At 42.6% G+C, this 24,447-nt stretch overlaps 1 protein-coding gene across 1 annotated transcript in view; it reads right to left on the bottom strand.

Annotated features, from left to right (window-relative positions):
• Positions 1 to 24,447, bottom strand: part of plch2a (phospholipase C, eta 2a) — a 177,554-nt gene that overhangs the window by 94,077 nt on the left and 59,030 nt on the right. The window contains exons 6-9 of the mRNA XM_063033234.1: positions 9,965 to 10,058; positions 8,101 to 8,304; positions 7,303 to 7,423; positions 5,984 to 6,155 (exon numbers count right to left, since the gene is read on the bottom strand). Of these exons, the coding sequence (XP_062889304.1) occupies positions 5,984 to 6,155; positions 7,303 to 7,423; positions 8,101 to 8,304; positions 9,965 to 10,058 (591 nt within the window). The remainder of the gene's footprint in view (positions 1 to 5,983; positions 6,156 to 7,302; positions 7,424 to 8,100; positions 8,305 to 9,964; positions 10,059 to 24,447) is intronic.

Raw genomic sequence — 24,447 nt, 5'->3', positions numbered from 1 at the left:
TCTATGAGATTCGTCAGACATGATTTTCCTTTCACAAATCCATGCTGACTTTGTCTGATCATTTCACTGCTTTCCAAATGTGCTGTTATCACATCCTTGATAACTGACTCCAGCAGTTTCCCCACCACCGACGTTAGGCTAACCAGTCTATAATTTCCCGGTTTCTCTCTCCCTCCTTTTTTAAAAAGTGGGGTTACATTAGCCACCCTCCAATCCTCAGGAACTAGTCCAGAATCTAACGAGTTTTGAAAAATTATCACTAATGCATCCACTATTTCTTGGGCTACTTCCTTAAGCACTCTAGGATGCAGACCATCCGGCCCTGGGGATTTATCTGCCTTCAATCCCTTCAATTTACCTAACACCACTTCCCTACTAACATGTATTTCGCTCAGTTCCTCCATCTCACTGGACCCTCTGTCCCTTACTATTTCTGGAAGATTATTTATGTCCTCCTTAGTGAAGACAGAACCAAAGTAATTATTCAATTGGTCTGCCATGACCTTGCTCCCCATAATCAATTCACCTGTTTCTGTCTGTAGGGGACCTACATTTGTCTTTACCAGTCTTTTCCTTTTTACATATCTATAAAAGCTTTTACAGTCCGTTTTTATGTTCCCTGCCAGTTTTCTCTCATAATATTTTTTCCCCTTCCTAATTAAGCCCTTTGTCCTCCTCTGCTGAACTCTGAATTTCTCCCAGTCCTCAGGTGAGCCACTTTCTCTGGCTAATTTATATGCTTCTTCTTTGGAATTGATACTATCCCTAATTTCTCTTGTCAGCCATGGGTGCACTACCTTCCTTGATTTATTCTTTTGCCAAATTGGGATGAACAATTGTTGTAGTTCATCCATGCAACCTTTAAATGCTTGCCATTGCATATCCACCGTCAATCCTTTAAGTGTCATTTGCCAGTCTATCTTAGCTAATTCACGTCTCATACCTTCAAAGTTACCCCTCTTTAAGTTCAGAACCTTTGTTTCTGAATTAACTATGTCACTCTCCATCTTAATGAAGAATTCCACCATATTATGGTCACTCTTACCCAAGGGGCCTCTCACGACAAGATTGCTAATTAACCCTTCCTCATTGCTCAAAACCCAGTCCAGAATAGCCTGCTCTCTAGTTGGTTCCTCGACATGTTGGTTCAAAAAACCATCCCGCATACATTCCAAGAAATCCTCTTCCTCAGCACCTTTACCAATTTGGTTCACCCAGTCTACATGTAGATTGAAGTCACCCATTATAACTGCTGTTCCTTTATTGCACACATTTCTAATATCCTGTTTAATACCATCTCCGACCTCACTACTACTGTTAGGTGGCCTGTACACAACTCCCACCAGTGTCTTCTGCCCCTTAGTGTTACGCAGCTCTACCCATATCGATTCCACATCTTCCCGGCTTATGTCCTTCCTTTCTATTGCGTTAATCTCTTCTTTAACCAGCAACGCCACCCCACCTCCCCTTCCTTCATGTCTATCCCTCCTGAATATTGAATATCCCTGAACGTTGAGCTCCCATCCCTGGTCACCCTGGAGCCGTGTCTCTGTGATCCCAACTATATCATAATCATTAATAACAATCTGCACTTTCAATTCATCCACCTTATTACGAATGCTCCTTGCATTGACACATAAAGCCTTCAGGCGCTCTTTTACAACTCTCTTAGCCCTTATACAATTATGTTGAAAAGTGGCCCTTTTTAATGCTTGCCCTGGATTTGTCGGCCTGCCACTTTTACTTTTCTCCTTTGCACTTTTTGCTTCTACCCTCACTTTACACCCCTCTGTCTCTCTGCACTGGTTCCCATCCCCCTGTTGTGAACTAACCTCCTCACACCTAGCCTCTTTAATTTGATTCCCACCCCGCAACCATTCTAGTTTAAAGTCACCTCAGTAGCCCCCGCTAATCTCCCTGCTAGGATATTGGTCCCCCTAGGATTCAAGTGTAACCCGTCCTTTTTGTACAGGTCACGCCTGCGCCAAAAGAGGTCCCAATGATCCAAAAACTTGAATCCCTGCCCCCTGCTCCAATCCCTCAGCCACGCATTTATCCTCCACCTCATCGCATTCCTACTCTCACTGTCGCGTGGCACAGGCAGTAATCCCAAGATTACTACCTTTGCGGTCCTTTTTCTCAACTCCCTTCCTAGCTCCCTATATTCTCCTTTCAGGACCTCATCCCTTTTCCTACCTATGTCATTGGTACCTATACGTACCACGACCTCTGGCTCCTCACCCTCCCACTTCAGGATATCTTGGACACGATCAGAAATATCCCGGACCCTGGCACCAGGGAGGCAAACTACCATCCAGGTCTCTGGACTGCGTCCACAGAATCGCCTATCTGACCCCCTTACTATCGAGTCCCCTATCACAACTGCCCTCCTCTTCCTTGCCCTACCCTTCTGAGCTACAGGGCCAGACTCTGTGCCGGAGGCACGGCCACTGTCGCTTCCCCCGGGTAAGCTGTCCCCCCCAACAGTACTCAAACAGGAGTACCTGTTGTTAAGGGGCACAGCCACCAGAGTACTCCCCATCACCTGACTTTTCCCCTTCCCCCTCCTAACCGTGACCCACTTGTCTGCCTCCCGTGGCCCCGGCGTGACCACCTGCCTGCAACTCCTCTCTATCACCTCCTCGCTCTCCCTGACCAGACGAAGGTCATCGAGCTGCAGCTCCAGTTCCGTAACGCGGTCCCTTAGGAGGTGCATCTCGATGCACTTGGTGCAGATGTAGACGTCCGGGAGGCTTGGAGACTCCAGGGCCTCCCACATCCGACACCGAGAACAGCAAACTGCCCTCACAGTCATAATGCCCCTCTCCTCAAATAGCAACAGAAAATGAATGTCAAACCTTCCTTGCCTCGCCCGCTTCCGCCTAAGTAGCAAATGAGGTGAGGAGACAGTCACAAGGGAATGCTGCCGACGACGGAAGTCATTGTCTTGGGATGGTGATATGGTAACAATAGGATTCAGTCTGGCACCAGCCAGACTAGAAAACATCATATAGAATCCATTCACCCGACTGGTTTGCGTTGTTAATTAGAAAAGGATAGAACTACAGAAGTCATGGATATGGCCCAGTACATCACAGGCAAAGCTATCCCCTCCACTGAGCACAGTTACCTGGAGCGTTGCCACAAGAAAGCATCATCCATCATCAAGGACCCCCACCATTCAGGCCAAGCTCTCTTCTCACTGCTTCCATTTGGCTGCAGGAACAGGAACCTTAAATCCCGCACCACCAGGTTTAGGAAGAGTATTAGCCTACGACCATCAGGCTCTTGGACTGGCGTGGGTAACTGCACACACCATACTCTGAATTGATTCTCACTTTCAAGGACTTTTTACAACTCCTGTTCTCAGTGTAATTTTATTTATTTATCTATTTGCACAATTTATCTTCTCTTGCAGATTGGCTATTTATCTTTGCTTATGTATAGTTTTTTTGTAAATTCTATTGTATTTCTTCTTTTCCTGTAAATGCCTGCAAGAAAATGAATCTCAAGCTAGTGTATGCAGTTTGATAATGAAGGTGGTAGAAGCGGGTACAATTGCAATGTGTAAAGGACATTCAGGCAGGTGCATAAATTGGAAATGCTTAATGGGATATGGCCAAATGTGACTGGTTCAGGTTGGCAACTTAGTCGGCATGGAAGAGTTGGGCCGAAGGGCCTGTTTCCACTTCTATCGCTTTATTGCTCATGCTTTGTGTAGAGGGGAGAGCACCTCCCACATATTACCATTGGGCAAGTAATCGGTTTGGTTTTTAGTGACATTGGTTGAGATAATTATTATTAAAATAGTGCCACAGGAACCTGAGAGGGCAAACATGGCCTGGGTTTAGCACCTGGTCTGAAGCAGACCACCTTCTTCTGTACTGCTTTGGAGTGTAAACCCGCAGGTTTGTGTGCATACATCTACAGTGAGATTTGAACCTGTAACCTTGAATCTGAGAGGCAAAAATATTACTGAGCTACAGCTACAGTGATCTAAGGTCGATAGGTATCTCCTCCAACACTACCTCTTTGCACTTAGGCCCTGAGTCACTGTATGCCCATCTCTGCATACCCTCAAACCCTCAAACCCTCCCTGCTTCAACCATTCCCTGAAGCTGTTTTGAACTTTCTCACCATGCTCCATGCTCAGAAATTCCTCCTGAATACTTTATGTGATCTGCCAGAAACCATCTTTCAATTCTGCATCTTTGTTTCGAACTCACCCTCAAGCTAAAATAATTTCCCCCAATCCAAACAATCACAGAAGGAATGGTTTTAGTTACGTGTAGTTATCAAAAGATTGCATGTCACTACTTATGCACAGGGTTCTCCCAAGGCCCTGGCTAAAAATATCTCTCAACCAGCATCCAACAACAACTAATCAAACAATTTGTCCACTTTTCATCTTAACACATTCATCGCTGTAGGTATCTCAAGCATGCAATTAGCTGGCAGCATATCCTGGAGCCCACCCATTTCAATTCAACTTCCCATTCCCATTTTGTCATACATGGCCATGAAGAGGCCACACTCAGGTTGGAGGAGTAACACCTCATATTCCGCCTGGGTAGCCTCAAACCTGGTGGTATGAACTTCGATTTCTCTCACTTCCAGTAATTTCTTCCCCTCCTCCTTTACTCTGTTTCCATTCCTTATTATAGCCTCTCTCACCCCTTCCCTTCTCCTCACCTGCTCATCACCTCCATCTGGTGTCCCTCCTCCTTCTGTATCTTCCAGGGTCTGCTGCTCTCTCTTATTAGATTCCTTCTTCTTCTGGTCCATACGTCTTCCACTGATCACCTCATACCTCATCCTCCCTCCCCTCCTACCCTCCTTCCCCCCCCCACATAGTTTTGTCTATTACCTAACAGCTTGTTCTCCTTTCCCTCCCCCCCCCCCCCACTTCTTGTTCTGGCTTTTGCTCCCTGCTTTTTCAGTCCTAATGAAGGGTCTTGGCCTGAAGCATCCACTATCTATTCTTCTCCATAGATGCTGCCTGACTTCCTGAGATCCTCCAGAATTTTGTGCATGTTGCTCAAGCTTTCCAGCATCTGCAGAATCTTTTGTGTTTATGAATTGGAGAACCCCTCTCAGGCCTTTGGCCTTTCATTGTCTGCAGTAATTCCAATGAAGCCAGAAATAATTTCAAGAGACCTTTGTACCGTTAGACTTAACAAAAAGTATTGATGGCTTATTTACTTATTACAGACTGAGCCCACTCCAAGCCCACACCAAACCCAAGAAGGTACACCTATCCTAAACCTGTATCACTTTGACTTATTGCCAGATCCTCTGGGGGAAGGGTCAGAAATGAGGTCTGCATTAGGCACGTTGCAGGAATGTGTTTGCAGCAACATCTGGCTCTCCGAAGTAGGCAGATGGGTGCCAACACTGGGATTTATGCATGCTTCTAAAGTTGTGCATTACTGACAGAGTCATTTGGAGGGTGTATTAGACTGGAGGCTAATGCTTGTCCAATCAGCTGTTAAAAGTAGTTAGATAGATCTTTGCACAGCAGAGGAATTAAGGGTTGTGAGTGTAGGTCCATGGCTAGATCAGCCATGATCTTATGGAATGGCAGAGCAGGCTCGGCAGGTCAGACGACCAACTCCTGCACCTATTTATTATTCTCTTATCGCCATGACAGATACCTGGGCCTTACCTGATTGATTTTCATGGGAGGTTGCTGAGAATTGATTGATCCTTTCCCCAAACCACAGCAGTGATTATATTTTGGGTCAAATGCTATTTTATTAATGTTAATTGATTTTTTTTATAATAGCAGCCTTCCAATTTAAGTTACAGGAGGGAGGGAGCATGTTACCTTGGTAACATCGGAAAAATGAACTTCAGGTTCTCTTTTTCACAAACTGATTTCAGCCAAGACTTAATTGCCCTCTAATCAATCTCTAAGGCAGGTAATCCCAATGACCTCATCAAGACTTGCTAAATATTAATGAAGATTTGATTGCCTTGGTACCTTTACAAGAATCTTTCCCTTCAAGCTCTCAGGGGAAGGCAGCTGGGTCACGTTATCCACATGCACAGAAGAAACGTCAAGTTTGTCCCCCAAGATCTCCAATAGGTACTGAGCCATCTTCTTCTGCTGGGGCACGCTGCAGTGATTTTCTATGGAGAGGATGATTGGATATCTGCAACCCAAACACAAGCCAAACATTCATCACAGACTCTAAAGGCTTTAAAATACATTGGCCTAGAAATTCAATCCTGCAACACAGATTGCAGAGGATGTTTTATTCTGCATCTTACCATAGCTCCTCTGGGAGCTTTTGATAGGACAGTGTGAGAGAGCTTCACTCTCTATCTAACCTGTACTACACCAGTCCTCAAGTATGTACTCGGACAGTATAGTGGGAATTTTATTGTGTACGTAGCCCATAATGGGTGTTTGATGGCTTAGTGTCGGGGGAATTTTACTCTGTATCTCGGGGTGGTGAACCTTTGTGAGAGCCTGTGTCCAAACTGGTGATAAAACCTTCTAAAAATTTCCTTGTATGCCATGGTAATTTTGAACAGAGATTATTATTAATTAGTGAATTAGTAACAGTAATTATGGGCATATTTTAAGGAAGAAGATAGATGAATCATTTTACTTATTTAAATGTATTCATTGCTTTATTATTAATAAAAATATAACACAGACATTGAAATAAATGAAGCGTTTTATGAAACCTGTTCAAAAAATGTTAATTTTAATCTTTTAAAAAGACAATCGAAATTGAAATAGTAATATTATTGTAAGAATTACTATCCAGGTACTGATATGTACACCAGGTCTGTGAGGATTTCAAAATATATCATCCACTGTCACATGTTCTTATAACCTTCTAGTTGGCACCAAACTGGTGTGAGATGTTCCTATGAAAAAATCTCACTGCTCTTGGGTTGTAGAAAATCATTTGCTGCTTCATTTGGTAGTAAAGATATTCATGATGTATTTTTTTTTATTAAGAGTAGGATTTAAAGAAATATGGAGCAGCACTGCATGCTGTGTGCCAGCAAATTTTTTGCATGCCATCTTGGACATGTGTGTCATAGTTCACCACCCTGATTTTAGTCCTTTCTATGTCTTTCTTGAACAGTGCTTGATATGAAGGTGTAGAGGAAGTTTTACTCTGTATCTAACCTGTGCTATGCCTGCACTGTTGGTGTTTGATGGGACATACGCCTTTGCAAGGAATAATGGTTCTTCAGAGTCTTGGGTAAAACTGTGTGCCATCTCTCTCTGCCACTTTGAACCAAAAATTGAAACCGTTAAATTGAAATCATGGTACTCACTCAGACTTAACAAAAGCATATTTGTTGATGGTTTCAATCACATCTCGGAAGAGGATCTTGGAAGTGAGGGTGTAGCCGTGGTGAACGATGGGCTCTCCATCTGGACCATCCCAGCAGTCAACTGCAATGCAGCATAGTTACTCATAAAAGGCAGTGCGTGACAAAGTACCTGTGCTTTAATGCAAGTCCCATGGAAAAGCATGATCAAAAGTGACCCTACCCTTTTATTTAAGGAAAAACATGTCTAGACAGCCTATTGTTCAGGCCAGGAATGGACTGCCTGCAAATGTGATGAAGGCAAGCTCTATAGTGGCCTCGAAGAGGGAATTATATAAATAAATTCTGAGAAGTTTGTATGGCTGAAGGGAAGGGTCAGAGACTGGAAGTGGTGAAATGTTCTGCTAGAGAGCTGGTATGGACCCAACAGGTACAAAACCACTTTAACCTTACAGTTACATTTTTAACAGTGTAGCACTCCTTCAGTACAGCCCTGAATTTCACCTAAATTTACTTTAATGCCTATGGGGCAAAACTTGAAACCACGATCTATTGGTGGGGAAATGAACTGGCTACTTATTTGACTCTTTTTTATTGTTTTATTCTTTTTAATTAGAAATGCAGCACGGTAAACAGGCCTATCCAGCCCAACAAAGCCACACCGTCCAATTCGCCCACGTGATCAATTAACCTTCTAACCCCGTACACCTTAGAACGTGGGAGGAAATTACATGAAACTCCACGCAAAAAAAAACAATGGGGGGACAAATCCAGAAGAGAAAGCATTAGCTCTGATCTTACCTTCAACACAGCGACAACCAGTTTGCAGCACCCAGGCGTACATGTCGACTCGTGACTGTGACATCAGCTGGTCCCCCATTAAGTAGGTGTTGTGGGAAGAGGCAATGTAGTAGTTACACAGAGGCTGCGTCATGTCCTGAGTCACTTTGTAATGTTCAGGGTTAAAGATGTCTCCGGCTGGGCTCCGCATATAGTTTGTGAAACCTGCGGGTGTCGATGGAAGGATTTATACTGCAGTTCATTCCACTTAGATGGAAGTCCAAAAGAAGAGATAAATAAGTTTAAAATGCATTGAGGACAGAGAGGCAGAAGTGCGGGGGGAAAGGGGCCACTTGTCCGGCTTAAATCATAAATTAACTCCACAACATTGAAATAATTTTTTCTATCAGAAAAGGGTTTAAAATGCAATGAAGGCAGACGAATGAGTTAGGATACAGATTGGCCACGATTCAGGTTTATAGGGCTGTATGGCCTCCTCCTGTTCACATGTTAAACCATCAAAACCAACAACCTGGTAAATGGGCTGGAAGGGCAAAGATTCCCAAGTAGTGAGTTTCCACTATACTATCAGACCATTCGACACCGGAGCAGAATTAGGCCGTTCGGCCTGTTGAGTTTGCTCAGCCATTTGATCATGGCTGATTGATTTTGCCCCTCAAACCCATTCTACTGCCTTCCCCCGTAATCCTTGAAGCCCTTACTAATCAAGGACCCATCATCCTCCAGTGTTAACATGCCCAATGACTTGGCCTCCACGGCTGAATGTGGCAATGAATTCCACAGATTTACCACCCTCTGGCTCAGTAAATTCCTCCTCCTCTTTGTCTAATGCAGGGGTTCCTAACCTTCTTTATGCCACAGACCCCTTTGCCAGTCTGGTGAAGCCTATGGACCCCTTCTCATATTTAAATATATAAAATAAAATACAAAGGATTGCAAAAGAAACCAATTATATTGAAATACAGTTATCAAGATACTGAGACAAAATTGTGATATAGTAATACATCTGTTTCTTTATTAACATATTAAATAACAAGACTATACCATTAAAACATGGGGAAATTAAAATTAAATTTGATTTCGATCTAGTGTAGAGTCTATTAAGTACTGTAATTTTGAAGTAGTAATGAACATGCTGTAAACAATATTTTGCGATATTTGTAACAACTGTAATGTGATCTAAAAATATCTGTGATTTCTATTGGTGACAAAGTCACAGGTACTGCTAATACTACTCTGGTTTGTTGCCTACGTTCATAATTGAAGGAAATGCTAACTTTCAGTTAGAAGTTAGTGAAAATAAAGATGCAATTTTCTTCCCCCGTCCAAATTCACAGACCCCATGGAATCTATCCACAGAACCCCATGTTAAAAACTCCTGTTCTAAAACGACATTTTTCTATCCTGAGGCAGTGGCCCTCTGGTCCTCATCTCTCCCATTGTTGGCAACATCCTCTCCACGTCCACTCTATATCTAGGCTTTTCAATATTTGGTAGATTTTAATGAGATCCCCCCTTATCATACTAAACTCCAGTGAGTACAGGCCCAGAGCCATCATTGAGTAACAAACTCCCTGGGAAAGATACTTCCTTGAGGCAGTATCAGCTGATTCCCACTCACTGCTGGAAAAATGTATGCTTGGGCATGTGAGCATATAGCGAAGTTGGGTGACTAGGTAGGTATGGGTGTTCGCACATGTGAATAAGGAGAGATATTGGAGAAGAGGCAAGGTCAAATTCTCCTCATGGGAGTAATCTCTACCATCTGGGCAGACATGGACAGAATGGCTCCCGGCAGTCCATAGAACTTTGGTGGGGAGAAATCAACAAGTAGAAAAGCAAGAGAGAGGAGGTGTGAACCTACCATCAATCCCAAGGACACCTCGCTTCTGGTTCTCGAGACATGGCTCAAATTTGTCAATGATCTCCAGACAATGTTCCTTCGTCACAGAGTTCATCTGGTGAGAAGAGAGAGGTGGCAGCAGCTTAGAGATTAGCTTTACAGAAGAGAGCAGGAAGGATGAAGTTGCCCACAGTTTGAGGAAATCCCAATCTAAGCAGAGGAAGTTTGGGTCAGAAATATTGCAGTTGTACATTCATCTAACACTAGGAAGTGACAATAGCATTGAAACTTAAGCAAGAGCATTGTTTGCAAAAAAAAACCGAGTACAGAATCTAGAAATAAAAATAGAATTTGCAAACCTTATAAACAGTCTCTTAAATTAATTGGCACCCTTTGCCAATCAGAAATTGATATTTAAATGTGTTAAATACTAAAATGCACTGGCTGGATATTGATATACAGTACACTGGAGTTAAATATTAGCATGTTAGCACAGAACATTATATACACAGGTTAGTATTCATATATAGTGGTTGAATATTTATAAACTCACTGAATAGTGTTATAAGTTGATCAAATATTGTTATATACTAATGTTCACTGATTATATACAGATATACACTGCCAGAATTTTGAAAAATACACAAAATGAATATTAAAATACATTCATTAAATATTAACATATACTTACCACATATTGATAGCCATTACCTAAAGGTTGACAAAGACTTAACTCAAATTGGCATATCTAGGTTGTACATTGATATAATTTGAATAAGAAAACATGAATAGTCTGTGCAACACCCAAATAATGCTGGAGACTCAGCAAGTCAGGAAGCATCAATGGAGAGGAATAAACGGTTGATATTTTGGACCAAGACTAATTAAGGGTCTCGGCTTGAAATGTCAGCTGGTTATTCCGGTCCATAGATGCTGCTTAACTTGCTAAGTTTCTCCAGTACTTTGTGTGTTTTGCTGAAGATTTATAGCATCTGTAGAATCTTATGTGTTGAGGATTAGTCTGTTTGTTCCAGGAAGTGTCAACATAGATACTGTAGACGGAATTAGTCTGACCCTGCCCTGGAAGCGAAGAATGTCTCTGTTGCCTTGAGGTGTTGATTACCTACTGGATTGTGCACTGTGCAGTTTGATAAATGCCACTTTGTGCTTATTGAGAAAGAAATGATATGTGACATATAGGCTTGGAAAAATGACAAAATCACATCTCTTTTTTTATCCTTTGTGTTGAGTGGATTTTCTTGCTTAAAACATTGCATGAAAAGATACAGACACACACAAGGTGGCCACTTTATTAGGTACCTCTTATAGCAAATAAAGTGGCTACTGAGTGTATGTTCATGGTTTTCTGCTGCTGTAGCCCATCCACTCCAAAGTTCAACATGTTGCATATTCAGAGATGTTCTTCTGCACATTGCTGTTGTAGTATGTGGCAATTTGAGTTACTGTTGCTTTCCTTTCAGCTTGAACCATCTGGCCGTTCTCCTCTGACCTCTCATTTTTCCCCCACAGAGGTGTCGTTCACTGGATGTTTTGTTTTTTGCTGTTTTGCACCATTCTCTGTAAACTCTAGAGGCTGTTGTGCATGAAAAGCACAGATCAGCAGTTTCTGAGATACTCAGACCAGCCTGTCTGGCATAACAATCAAAGTCCTGTGGATCACATTTCTTCCCCATTCTGATGTTTGGTCTACACAATAACTGAACCTCTTGACCATGTCTGCATGCTTTTATGCATTGAGATACTGCCCCATGATTGGCTGATCAGATATTTGCATCTATGAGTAGATGTACAGGTGCACTTATTGAAGTGGACACTGAGAGTACGTATGTTGTCAATGTTACCCAGACTTATTTTGTTGCACATTCTGTTTGCTCAGGTTGTCAGAGATTATTATGAGTGTATAGAGAGGGTTAGTGCAAACAAGCTTTCTCTACTGAGGCTGGGAAAGGATAGAGGTCATAGGCTGAAAACTGGAATATTAGGGGAACCTGAGGGAGAGTTTCTTCATTCAGAGGATTGTGAGAGTGTGGGACGAGCTGCCGGTGGAAGTGGTGAATGCTGGTTTGATTGCAACGTTTAAGAGAAGTTTGGATAAGTACATGGATGAGAAGGGTATGGAGGGCTATGGTCCTGGTGTGTATGGGACCAGGCAGAATAACAGTTCAGTGCAGACTGGATGAGCTAACTCTATGACAGATAAATAGCCTGCTCAGAAAATGCTATAGGGTGCTAGGGTGTGGAGTTTTGGGAAGTAAGAGGTGAAAGAAGAAATTGAGTCCTGGAGGCCTTAGGCTGTTTGGACCAAAATCAAAAAATCATGAGAAGAACAGCCATGCAGCCTGACAACTGATCCTCGTACTGACAGCCAAGATCTTTCAGAGAAGCAAGAGAAAATACAGGGAAAGCACCAAACTGAAATCCATTAAAAGCCGATTACGGTGGATGCCTGTTAATTGGGCCATCAGTTAATCATGGGTAGCAACTTATTTGGGACAATTCTTAAAGAACAAAAACTAATCATGAAATTAGACAGGGCTCCCTTCGCATATTTGGGGCACTGCGCCACTTAATTGGGACAGGAGACTATTACTGAACAGCTTCTAACCACTGTCAGGCACGTGCATTTGTGTGGTTGTTAGACGCTACACCTTGCTTAGAGTGAACGGTTTTTAAATAGTGTCAGTTACATGTGCTTGTGTTCAAAAATCAGTGATTCTTGTCACTGATAGTTGGCAAGAAGTAAGCGGTAAGACAATTCACTGTTCAGTATTTTGCTCACTGCAGCTTCCAGCACTTAGGCTTGGAGACACCAGAAATAGCCGGAAGTGAAAATGAAACAATTTCACTACTTCAGCAAGTTAGAAACTACGAAGAATCTGAAGGTATCAGCAATCATCTTAAATGTTACAACTAAAATGAAGATTCAGAGGACGCCATCGTCGATAGCATTGTATGAAGGCAGTCCACTATCTACACTGGCTGCCTGTGCTGATTTTGTCCATTTACAGTCAATCAAAAGAACGTGGCAGTATATACTGGATGAACTATTAGGAACTAATACACTGTTTTATAGTATTGTAATAGTAATGATAGTGTTCTCTTTTGTTCCGTATTTCATTTAAATACATAAATTGTTACTCAGTTAGATGGTAGTTTGTCTTTTTCATACCTTTTTAAATATTTCCATGAAATTTTGGCTAATTTGGGGCAGCCACTTAATTGGGCCAAAATGTACTGGTCCCAATGTGTCCCAATTAACCACACTCCACTGTATGAGCTGAAATAAAGGGGATGGGAACCAGGGTCAGTCTATGGAATTTGTCTTATTTATTTGTTCATAGAATGCCAGCAACTATTGTCCATCCTGAACTGGCCCTGAGCTACGCAACTACGAGCCAACATTGTTGGTGAGGGCTGACATTGACTGGTGAGAGTGGTAGGCTTCCTTCTCTAAAGGACATCGGTGAGGCAAATGAGATTTCGATGATGTTTGGTAGATTTAAGGTCACTGAATTTACAGATGGGAAGGAGGTGCCGATACCTATGCAGATAAAAGGTCCACTATATCCATACATAGACAGTATGCCCACTCTCCATATAGAGATACAAGTGTAGAGTTTTATATGTTGAGGTATTGCAGCATACTTGTGTAGTCACATACATGCTTTGAACTCTGCTCCTGAAACTCAGTTCTAGTGCAATCAATGGAATTAATTTCAGAAGAAGGGTTCAGCTAGGATTTAACATGCAGCATATACAACAGAGGGTATGTCTTTACCCTTGTGCATTGTCGTAGGGTGGAACTGTGTCCGGTAAATGCCAAACATTAGAAAGAAACAATGCTATTAGGACAGAACAGAACAGAACAGCACAGGAACAGGTGCCAAACCAAATAAATTCGTAATCAAATAGCCAACTAAACTAATCTCTTCTGTCTACACAATGTCCTTATCCTTCCATTTTCTTCACACTCATGTGCTTATCTAAACGTCTCTTATGTGTCCCTGATGTATCAGCTTCTACCACCACCCTAGGCAGCACGTGCCGGGCACCTAAGACACTCTGTGAAAAACACTCGTCCTTCACATCTTCTTTAAATTTACCCCCTCTCACCTTAAATGCATGCCCTCTGGTATTAGACATTTTATCCCTGTGAAAAAGATACAGTCTTTCTACTCTATCTGTGCCTCTCATATTCTTATAAATCTCTGTCAGATCTTCCCTGAACCTCTACTGCTCTGGAGAAAACAACCCAAGTTGGTCCAGCCTCTAATTATAGCACACGTCCTCTAAGTGAGGCAGTGTCTTGATAAAACCTCTCTAAAGCCTCGACATCCCTCCTATAGTGGGGTGACCAGAACTGTACGCAATACTTCATTTGCGGAATAACTAGAGTTATATAAAGCTACAACGGCTTCCTGACTTTTGAATTCAGTGCCTTGACCAATAAAGGTAAGCATGTCAGGTGCCTTTTTAATGACCCTTTCAGCTTGTATAGCCACTTCCAGAGAGAATGGCCTACTCCTGCACCTATTTTCTATGTTTCTATGTTTCTACGAGCTTGGACCCCAAGATTCCTCTGCTCCTCAACACTGTTACAGTACATCTTAACAGTGTACTGTCTCTTTAAACTTGATCTGCCAAGTTGCAAAACTTCCTACTTAGCCAGGTTAAACTCCACCCGTCATTTCTCTGTCCGTATCTGCAACCGATCTATATTGCATTGTATTCTTTGCCAGTGGCTTAGACCACCCACAGCACCACCAATCTTCGTTTCATCTGCAAACTTAGAAGCATACCCATCCAGATTTTCATCCGGGTCATTTATATATGTCACAAACAGCAGAGATCTCAGTACATATAATGAGATCTTTGGGCTTATACTGTTACATGCTCAAGGAGATCTGTTTTTTTTTGTGAGAATGATGTAATGGTCTTTTGGAGGTCACCTGATGTGATTTTCCCGCCGATGTGAGGTCACGTTCTGACATGTGCCCTGTGACTATATAAGGGTCGACCCAGGTGACGCAGTTAGTTTTTGAGTTTGTAGATTTCCAGGTAGAACGTGTTGTGCCTCCGTTTCTGTTGCGTGTTTGTTTTTGTGACGCAGTTTCATTTTTAAAACAGAAGGTGCATACCCTTACAAGATATTGTGTTATTGGACTGGAAATTTGTGGCTGGAAGTGCCAGTTTACTCAATTCCGACAGTTTTGAAGGGAGAGTGAAGAATTCATCGAAGTGAAGGATCGAGAGAAGTCGGCATCGTTTGGCAGTTTAATAAAGGATCGACCTTATTGAGTCTTCGTTGGAGAGAACCTGCATCGAGATAACTCTTGCAAAAGGGCAATGAGTTCATGCAGAAAGGTGATCTCTCTCTAAAGGAATTTAAGGTCAGTTGATTTAAACTGTTTATTTTCGGCATCGGGAATCCTGTGGACAGACCAGCAGTAAAGGTGCATCGGTGAAGAAATCGTTCTCCAGAGAAGTCTCTCCCAATTGAATGTATAAAACTGTTGGACTTTCGAAGTTATCACTTTAAGAACTATAGCTGACTGCATCGCCTTAAGAACTGTTTTCGCAATTAATGCTTTAAGAACCAGAGCCAAGTGACGAGTTGGTGAATGGCTGCGTACCTGTTTAACCTCCGGTTAAAGTTTTCCTTTGTTTTTTTTTCCCTTATCGTTTATACATGTTTAATAAATGTTTTGTTGTTTTTATATAACCTGTCTCGATTAATATTCATTGTTGCCGGTTACGTAACAGTACAATGAGCCAGAGTGTGTTGGGCTCTGAGGTTTTTAAGAACAATTGAATTCGTTAATTGCTGTTTAACAAGAGTTGTTAATCATTTAGCGTTCCTTGTGTTTTTTCTTAAGGGACTCTCTCTTTATTTTGCAGTCTCCTGGAGCTTTATGTTTAAACTTGTCAAGTTTATTTTGATAAGATTGGGGATTCCATATTACTTGTATTATTTAAGTGGATGCCTGATTAGCACTAATCCTGGGGTCCTAGTTTTGAGAATGCTAAGTCTCATGGTGTCGCTCGGCTAAGCCACCAATGTTGTGCTGGAATTCTGATGAATTGTGGCGAACATTTGGTCCATGATGACAGGTGAGAAAAGCTTGTTTATCGCCACTGCAGTTTTTATTGCGACAAGCATAATAACAGACCGAGCACAATGACATGGGGAGAGAGCTACTCAGTCACGTACAGGCGGGGGAGGTGATTAGGTGATCACTACACACCCCCGGGTACAGTCAGGGTGACCACAAACACAGAAGCAAACAACTGCTAAATGTAACAATAAATGAAATTGAACATCTCACCATAATTCCACAAACGCATTTTAAAACAAGAACAATAAGTAGTACTGGATGCTAGGAATGCTGGGGTGAACTGTTGACGACGCCCCAGGAGTGCCACAGAATAAACCCTGCTTGCCATCTCTACATCAAAGTCTGCCTTTCCTCCGCACTTGGGTTCCAACATTGCCAGCACACATCTTGACAGTACAGATCCCTGTGAATCACAAAACTCCGGCGATAGCCACTACCCTCTGCTTTCTTTGGGCAAGCCAGTTCTTAATCCAAATAGCCAATTCACTATGGATCCCATACACCTTAATCTTTTGGATGAGCCTTTCATGAGGGACCTCGTCAAACACCTTACTAAAATCCATGCAGACAACATCCACAACTCTACCTTCATCAATCACTCATGTCTCCTCATCCAAAAACTCAGTCAAGTTAGTAAAACAAATTTTGCCCTGCACAAAGCCATGCTGGCTTGCCCTAATTAGGCCATGGTTTTACAAATGCTCATCAATCCTATCCCTAAGAAATCTCTCCAGTAACTTCCTTACCACTGAAGTGAAATTCTCTGGTCAATGGTTTCCAGGACAATCGCTGGTTCCCTTCTTGAATGGAACAACATTATCTAGTTGGCGGTCCTCAAGGCTACAGAAGACACGAAGATATTGGTCAAGGCCCCAACAAGCTCTTCACTTGCCTCTCTCAATAATCTGGGATAATATCCCATCAGACCCTGGGGGCTTATCTATTTTGATGCTCCTTAAGATACCCAATACTATCTCCTAGTTCAAAATGCTCCAACATATTAATGTTCTCGGCACTGATCTCCCTCTCTGTCATGTCCTTCACCTTGGTAAATACTAATGTAAAGTGCTCATTAAGGACCTCACCCACATGATTTGCGTCTAAGCAAATGTCTCCCCTCCCCCTGTATGCTTTGTCCCACCTTTATCCTAGTTAATATCATACTTCTGATGTATTCATAGAGTGCCTTGGGATTCTCTTTAATCCTACTTGTCAAGGACTTTTCATGCCCCTCCTGGCTTTTCTAATTGCCTTCCTGAGTTCTTTTCCAGCTTCTTTATAACCCGCAAGAGCTCTATTTGATTCTAGCTTCCTAGGCATTGCATACAGTACTTTTCCCTTTTTCTTCTTGACTAAATTCATCACCTCACTCAACATCCAAGGTTCTCTTACCTTGCCATCCTTGTCCTTCCTTCTGACCGGAACATACCTGTCCTGTACTCTGCACAATTGGCCTTAAACACCCTTCACATGTCGGATGTGGACTTGCCCAAAAACAGCGGTTCCCAATTAACTCTCCCTAGCTCTTGCCTCATGTATTCATGATGTGCCCTGCTCCAGTTTAAAATTCTACTGGAAAGTCCATTATTTATCCTTATCTTTAGCTATCTTAAAATTTAAGGAGCTGTGGTCCCTGTTCCCTAACTCTCACCCATTGAATGGTCAGTCACCTAGCCAGGCTCATTATGATCCGGTGCAGTCTCTCGTCTTGATGAACTATCTCTAATCTAAATATTGATTTATGAAGCCCTCCTGTCCAATTCTGCTCCATCTAAATCTCTTGCACTAAGGAGATCCCAGTTTATATCAGGGAAGCTGACATCCCCCATGACAATCCTATTATTTTTACGCCTTTCCTTAATCTGTCTGGATATCTGTTCCTCAATGTCCCAGTGGCTATTGGGTGGTCTGCAGTACAATCCTATCAGAGTGATTGCACCCTTCCTATTTTTGTGTCCAACCCATATAGACGCAGCTGATAAATCTTTCAATTGCCCCCTCTGAGTGCAGTTGTGAAACTGTCCCTGATTAGTAGTACAACTCCCCCTCCCCTTTGCCTCCATCTCTATCTTTTCTAAAACATTGAAACCCTGGGACATTAAGCACCCATTCCTGTCCCTTCCTCAACCAAGACTCTAACAGCTACACGATCATAGTTCCATATAGTGATCCATGCTTTAAGTTCATCACCTTTACTCATAATACTCCCAGCATTAAAATACACCGCACTTCAAACTACCTGTCCTATTGTATCTATCATTTTGCTCCTGCCTGTTTTAACTGGCCCTGGTATTTATCATCCTCTCCATCCCTCCACTTTCTGACCTGGTACTCTGCTTTTCATCCCCCATCCTAATATTAGGGATGTGTTTTCTTCTGTCTCCATCCCTCATCGAATAAAAGGGTGAATGCAATGAATAATCGATAGGAAGGTGCTCTCCATTTTTGAAAAGTAATTAGAAACAGTCCAAGTATTTGAAAGAAAAACACATTTGCCTCCCAGAGGACGTGTGTGAATCTGTAAACCTCTTCCGCCACTGAGAAAGCAGTAACTGCAAGCCCTCGATGTCTTAAACTACCACTAATATGATTCTAGGGGAATTGCAGACTCGGATCTTAACTACAATTAAACCACTGCAAACGTGTTGGTGTGGATTATTGAGTTGCTCCCAAAGGGCAAATATTACAAATAACAAGAGCTTTGCTTTAATCCAGGAGCTGAATCTTAATAAAGATTTATCAGAAGAAACTGTCTCTTTGAGCATTGCACAAAATAAATTACTTTTAAATTGCCTTCATGTAGGCTGTTCAATCAATAAATGAAACATTCTTTAGGCAGCAGTGAGATGAATGAGCAGCCCATTTGCCTTTGATTAATGAAAGATCTTTGATATGTTTCTGATAAAGCACTCTGTACTTCAAAGAGTGCCATGACATCTTACACGTCCACCTGAACCGACAGCTGTGACCACAGTCTAATCCCTTGTTTGAAAGACAGCACCAGGATGAGCTGATGAGCAGACATACAGGAGCGAGACTGAATCGGCTGGTTGAGTGGTGTCGCAGCAATGACCTCACACTCAATGTTGGTAAAACCAAGGAATTGATTGTGAACTTCAGGAAGTTGAAGGAATGGACATCGGTCCTCGTACAGGGGCCAGCAGTGCAAACGGTGAGCAGGTTCAAGTTCCTGGGTGTCAACATCTCTGAAGACCTATCCTGGGGCCAACATACCGATGCAATTATGAATTAGGCACGGCAGCGGCTATATTTCATTTGGATGCCACCAAAGACTCTATAAAACTTCTTTAGATGTACTGTGGAGAGCACTCTGACTGGTTGCATCACCATCTGGTACGGAGGGGCCACTGCAGATCCATCATGGGCACTAGCCTCCTCAGCATTGAGGACGACTACAAAAGATAATGACTCAAAAAAGTGGCATCCATCATTGGAGACTCCCACTGCCTAGGACTTGTTCTTCTCTTATTACTACGATCAGAGAGAAGGTACAGCAGTCTAAAGACACACATTCAATAGTTTAGAAACAGCTTCTTCCCCTCCACCTTCATGGATAATAAACCAACCCATAAACACAGCCCCATACTATCTTTGTTCTCCTTTTTCACTACTTTTTAATTTAATATTTCATATTTATTTATTTATTATTGTAACTTACAGTGTTTTTAATGTTTTGCACTGTACTGCTGCCGTAAAACGATGAGTTTCATGACATATTGTATGTCAGTGATATTAAACCCGAGATGATTCTGAGGCAAACCAGAATGCATGCTTACATAGGGAGAGTGGTGGTGAGGTCTCACTGACTGAAACATTGGGTTGGTGTAACTCATTCAGTTGTTCAGTGAAAATTGTTCGGGCAATTTGGTCTTTCCTGGTGCATTCTAAACAGGGCAATAGCAAAAAAGACAATTCCTTGATGACTGGTACTCTAGTCTAATACCTGAGAACCTCAGGTTATACAAAACCTCTGTTTGGCCCTTACAAGGGCTGGCGGAAAAATAGATCATCGATGCCACTGACATATGGACAATCCATTCTTAGCGCAAGTGTATTCATCAATCCATGAAAATTGGATTGAGAATTTTCTTTAAATTAGCTTCCTTTGTAAGTGGCCCCTGCTTAGACTTGAGCAATGTGTTTAGTTTCAGTTGAATGCACAGAAGAAAGTGTGATAAGAGAGTGGGGGAGAGATACAGAGGATGTGAGACAGGAGGAGTGACAATCAATAGAATTACAAGGGGAGGTAGAACAATACAGAGAAATCCTAACAGAGAACATCAGAGAGATGGACTAATAGAGACAGGCATAGAAAGAGACAAAAACACATCACTAGTAAAAAAAGCGTTAACAAAGAAACAGACAGAGACACAGACTGGTAGACAGAACAGAAGAGTTAATACTCAGGATACAGAAAAGAATAGAGAGACGCTTATGTAGATGTAGATAGAAGAGAGAGAGAGAGCTCTAGAAAGAGCAAGGCCAAGAATAAAATAGAGACTGGAATATAGATAGAGGAGAGAAACAGAGAGAAAGTCAGAGAACCATATTCCTCTTCTAATGTGAGAACCAAGGTTATGATTTATTCCATTATGGGATTGGTTGAAGAATAAATGTTACCAAGGCTACCCCAGTGAATGATCGACTTGTACCATTCCCTGGAGAAAGGAAAATGAAGTGCAGCCAGGACCCTTCAGCTGGAGCATCTTCAAGGAAATGTCATGGATCTATTTTAAAAGTCGGAAGTCCGGAAGCAATTCTGTTTTGATTGTTGAATGAAATTCCAGGTTACTGTTTCAACCGATGGTTGGGTGTCTCACACTTCACAACACAGAACACGTGGTCAGTTATATTGGAAGATCTGAGATGTGAGAGGGCTGCGATGGTTTTGAAATTTGCACTCTGCTAATTCTACACAGTGCGGTCACTGTGTCTGTAGAAGGCTGAACGGGAACGATGTGGCGGGGGGAGATGTGGAGTGGACTGGAAATGAAATGAAGCTTGAACAGCAACCACAGCAATCACACCGAGGTCCTGAGGCTGGTATGAGTCAGAATTAGAGTCAGAGCCTCCAGCAGTCCAGCTGTCTCCAGTTAGCTGACAGTACAATGAACCCTAGGGTTTATTTCCTAGTTCTCATATAATAAGGGAAATCAAGTTACATTGCACTTGCTGACCATTAACTGTGTTCAACTCGTTAGTGCTGCATGTGATACTAGTTTGTGTGCCACGTGGACGTGCTTAACTAATTCGAGCAACAGTCACAAAATGCTGCAGGAACTCAGCAGGCCAGGCAGCATCTATGGAAAGAAAGTACAGTCGACGTTTCGGGCTGAAACCCTTCGGCAGGACTGGAGAAAAAAAGCCGAGGAGTAGATTCAAAAGATGGGGGGAGGGGAGAGAGAGAGAACCACCAGGTGATAGGTGAAACCTGGAGGGGGAGGGACAAAGTAAAGAGCTGGGAAGTTGATTGGTGAGATGAGGTGAGGGAGGAAAAAGGGGATGGGAAATGAAGGGGAGGGGGGTTTGGGGGGCATTCCCGGAAGTTTGAGAAATTGATGTTCATGCCATCAAGTTGGAGGCTACCCCGATGGAATATAAGGTATTGTTCCTCCAGCCTAGGTGTGGCCTTATCCCGGCAGTGGAGGAGGCCATGGGTGGATATATCAGAATGGGAATGGGAAGTGAAACTAAAATGGGTGGCCACGGGAAGTGGAACTAAAGTGGGTGGCCACTGGGAGATCCTGCTTGTTCTGGTAGACAGAACGTAGGTGCTCGGTGAAGCGGTCTCCCAGTCTACGTCGGGTCTCACCGATGTACAGGAGGCCACACCAGGTGTGCTTAACTGATTCGCAAGTCAATGCAAAAAAATGCAGTTGTTGGAAATCTGAAACTAAGACAGAAAATGCTCAACAGGTCAGGCAGCATCTGTGGAGACAGAAGAAGAGTCAGATGTTAGAAATGAAATGTGTTTTTCAGAGTGGATAGAAAGGAGGGAGGAGTGGTGAGAATTAAAGAGAAGGTTTGTGACGCCTGGGGAAGATGAAAAGGCACTAGCACTTGAAGCATTGGTTGTCCCCAGTATATCCCTCCACCAATATCGCGATAAATCGGTTGTGTGGTTGCTTTCGCAATACTGATTATGGGAGCCTTGAGTGTTATCTGATTTCTTACACAATGAACTATACACTCAAACGTACTGCCTTAACCATAACTGCTTCTTCAGCCAGTGGAAGTGCTTTGGAAATGCAAGCCATTCTTCTCCTGGGATCGGTGGTAAGATTTTCATTCTGAATTCTAGCCCCTGACTGTGTATGTGGACATTACAGGGATACAGCTATGAAGTTCTGCATGGTTGAATAGGACACTAGACTGTCACTGGCCTTAAAGGGAGTGTGTTCCAGCCAAGCCTCGCAGTACCCAGGATGAAGGAAGATGTTGCAGCTTTAAACAAGAGTATGTGATTGAATTAGTTGGAAGTTTTGAGTTCAGACTCTGGGCTCTCTTTCCAGAAGACTAAGCATTGGCACCAGATCCCACAACAAGCATGTCAGAGCAACAAAAGAGAGGCAAGATATAATGAAGCCAGTAGAATTGCAGCTCAAATATATTAAAAGATATTAAAGCTAAATGCTGCTGTTTTCATGCCTGTTCAAATTGATAATGATACAATATTATAGATATTATTATATCAAGCAGCACCTGGGAAATCATTTTAGTAACATTATCCTTAAGATTCATTGGGCAGGAGGCAATGAGTAAACAGAGCTGTCTGCTTGTAATGGTGGTCCAGAAAGCAGTGGAAATCTCTGCTTCAGCACATTCAGTGAGCGACAGTCCAGGGAGATCATTGATGCTCTTTCCTGAGACTACAACTTCAAGTTCACATTTGACTGTGAGTCAATTACAGATTAATGGCTGGTATTACTTTATTTAAAGACTCATCATCACTCTTGATCCAGCACCATGGGCTGATGTTTAATCAAAGTTACAGTTAAACGCCTTCATTATTCTCACGTTGCCTTCCTTACCCACAGCTATCTTTAAGCTCAAAGTTGCCATTTCTTGATATTTCTCACTCCCCCTGCCTGACTTCATCTGCTCATCCCAACAACGCCCCATAAACCCACTGTTCTTCGAACTACAATTGTGCTTTCTTCCTTTCAACCACTACTAAATCACCCGTCACAACATCATGGGTTAAGCTCCCTGGATTCTCTCCCTAAACAATCTCCTTCTCCACTTCTCCTGTTTCCTTAAGCACTCCTATAAACTTTCCTTATTCAGCACTTCTTTGACACTCCCTCTTAATGAATGTCTGTTTGTATCTTTCTGTGAGTGTCCCTCTCTGACTGTATCCCCCTGAGGCTATATCCTCCTGCGACAGTATCCATCTGTGACTGTGTCCCTTTCTGACTGCATCTTTCAGTCACTGTGTAATTCTGGGATGTATCCCTACGGGAAAGGGGATTGTTTTGCTGTTGTTGTCGCGACCTGTGTTGTTCTGTGGAACATTGTGGTCACGCTTTGTTGGTGCTGGAGTGTGCGCCGACACTTGCCGGCTGTCCCCAGCACATGCTCCAGGTTGTGTTGGTAGATAACACAAATGACTCACTTAACTGTCCAGTTCAATGTACATGTGATAAGTAAATCCAAATCTGAATGTGAATCTATGAGGTGTTTTTCTGTGACTGTAGCCCCTGAAACTAAATCACGGTATAAGTATACCCTCAATGACTATATTCGTCTGCTTCTGTTAACAATTTGTCCATAATTTACAGTGGCCATTTAATCTACCAGCACGTCTTTGGGATATGGCTGGACCTCAGGATACTTGGGATAGCCCTCTTAGTCACAAAATTAACGATATTAGCCCTAACCATAACCCGTTTGTCTTTGGAACGTGGGGGGAAGCTGGAGGACCCGGAGGAAACCCACACGGCCAGGGAAGAACATACAAACTCCTTCCTTACAGACAGTGATGGGAATTGAACCACGATTGTTAATTGCTGGCGATCTAAAGCAATTGCACTAACTGCTATGCTACCGTACCTCCCTTTGCACAAGGAGAACATGCAAACTTCATACAGCACTGGAAATCAGGACTGAACCCATAACCCCAGATCTATGAGACAGCAGCACTACCCGGTGCACCGCCAAAAGCATGTAACATATGCAAGTCGCTTTTACAAAGCCAATATCACTCCATACTGAAGATTTTTTTCATGCCCTTCAATACATCTGGCAAGAAATTTGGATCAATGACAAGGAATAGGATTTATTAACACAAGAGATTCTGTAGATGCTGGAAATTTTGAGGAGCTCAGCAGGTCAGGAGAGGAATAA

Source organism: Mobula hypostoma, chromosome 25, assembly GCF_963921235.1.
Source record: "Mobula hypostoma chromosome 25, sMobHyp1.1, whole genome shotgun sequence".
Classification (NCBI taxonomy): Eukaryota; Metazoa; Chordata; class Chondrichthyes; order Myliobatiformes; family Myliobatidae; genus Mobula; species Mobula hypostoma.
Note: the sequence above shows the minus strand (reverse complement) of the source record. Positions and strands in the feature narration are given on the sequence as shown.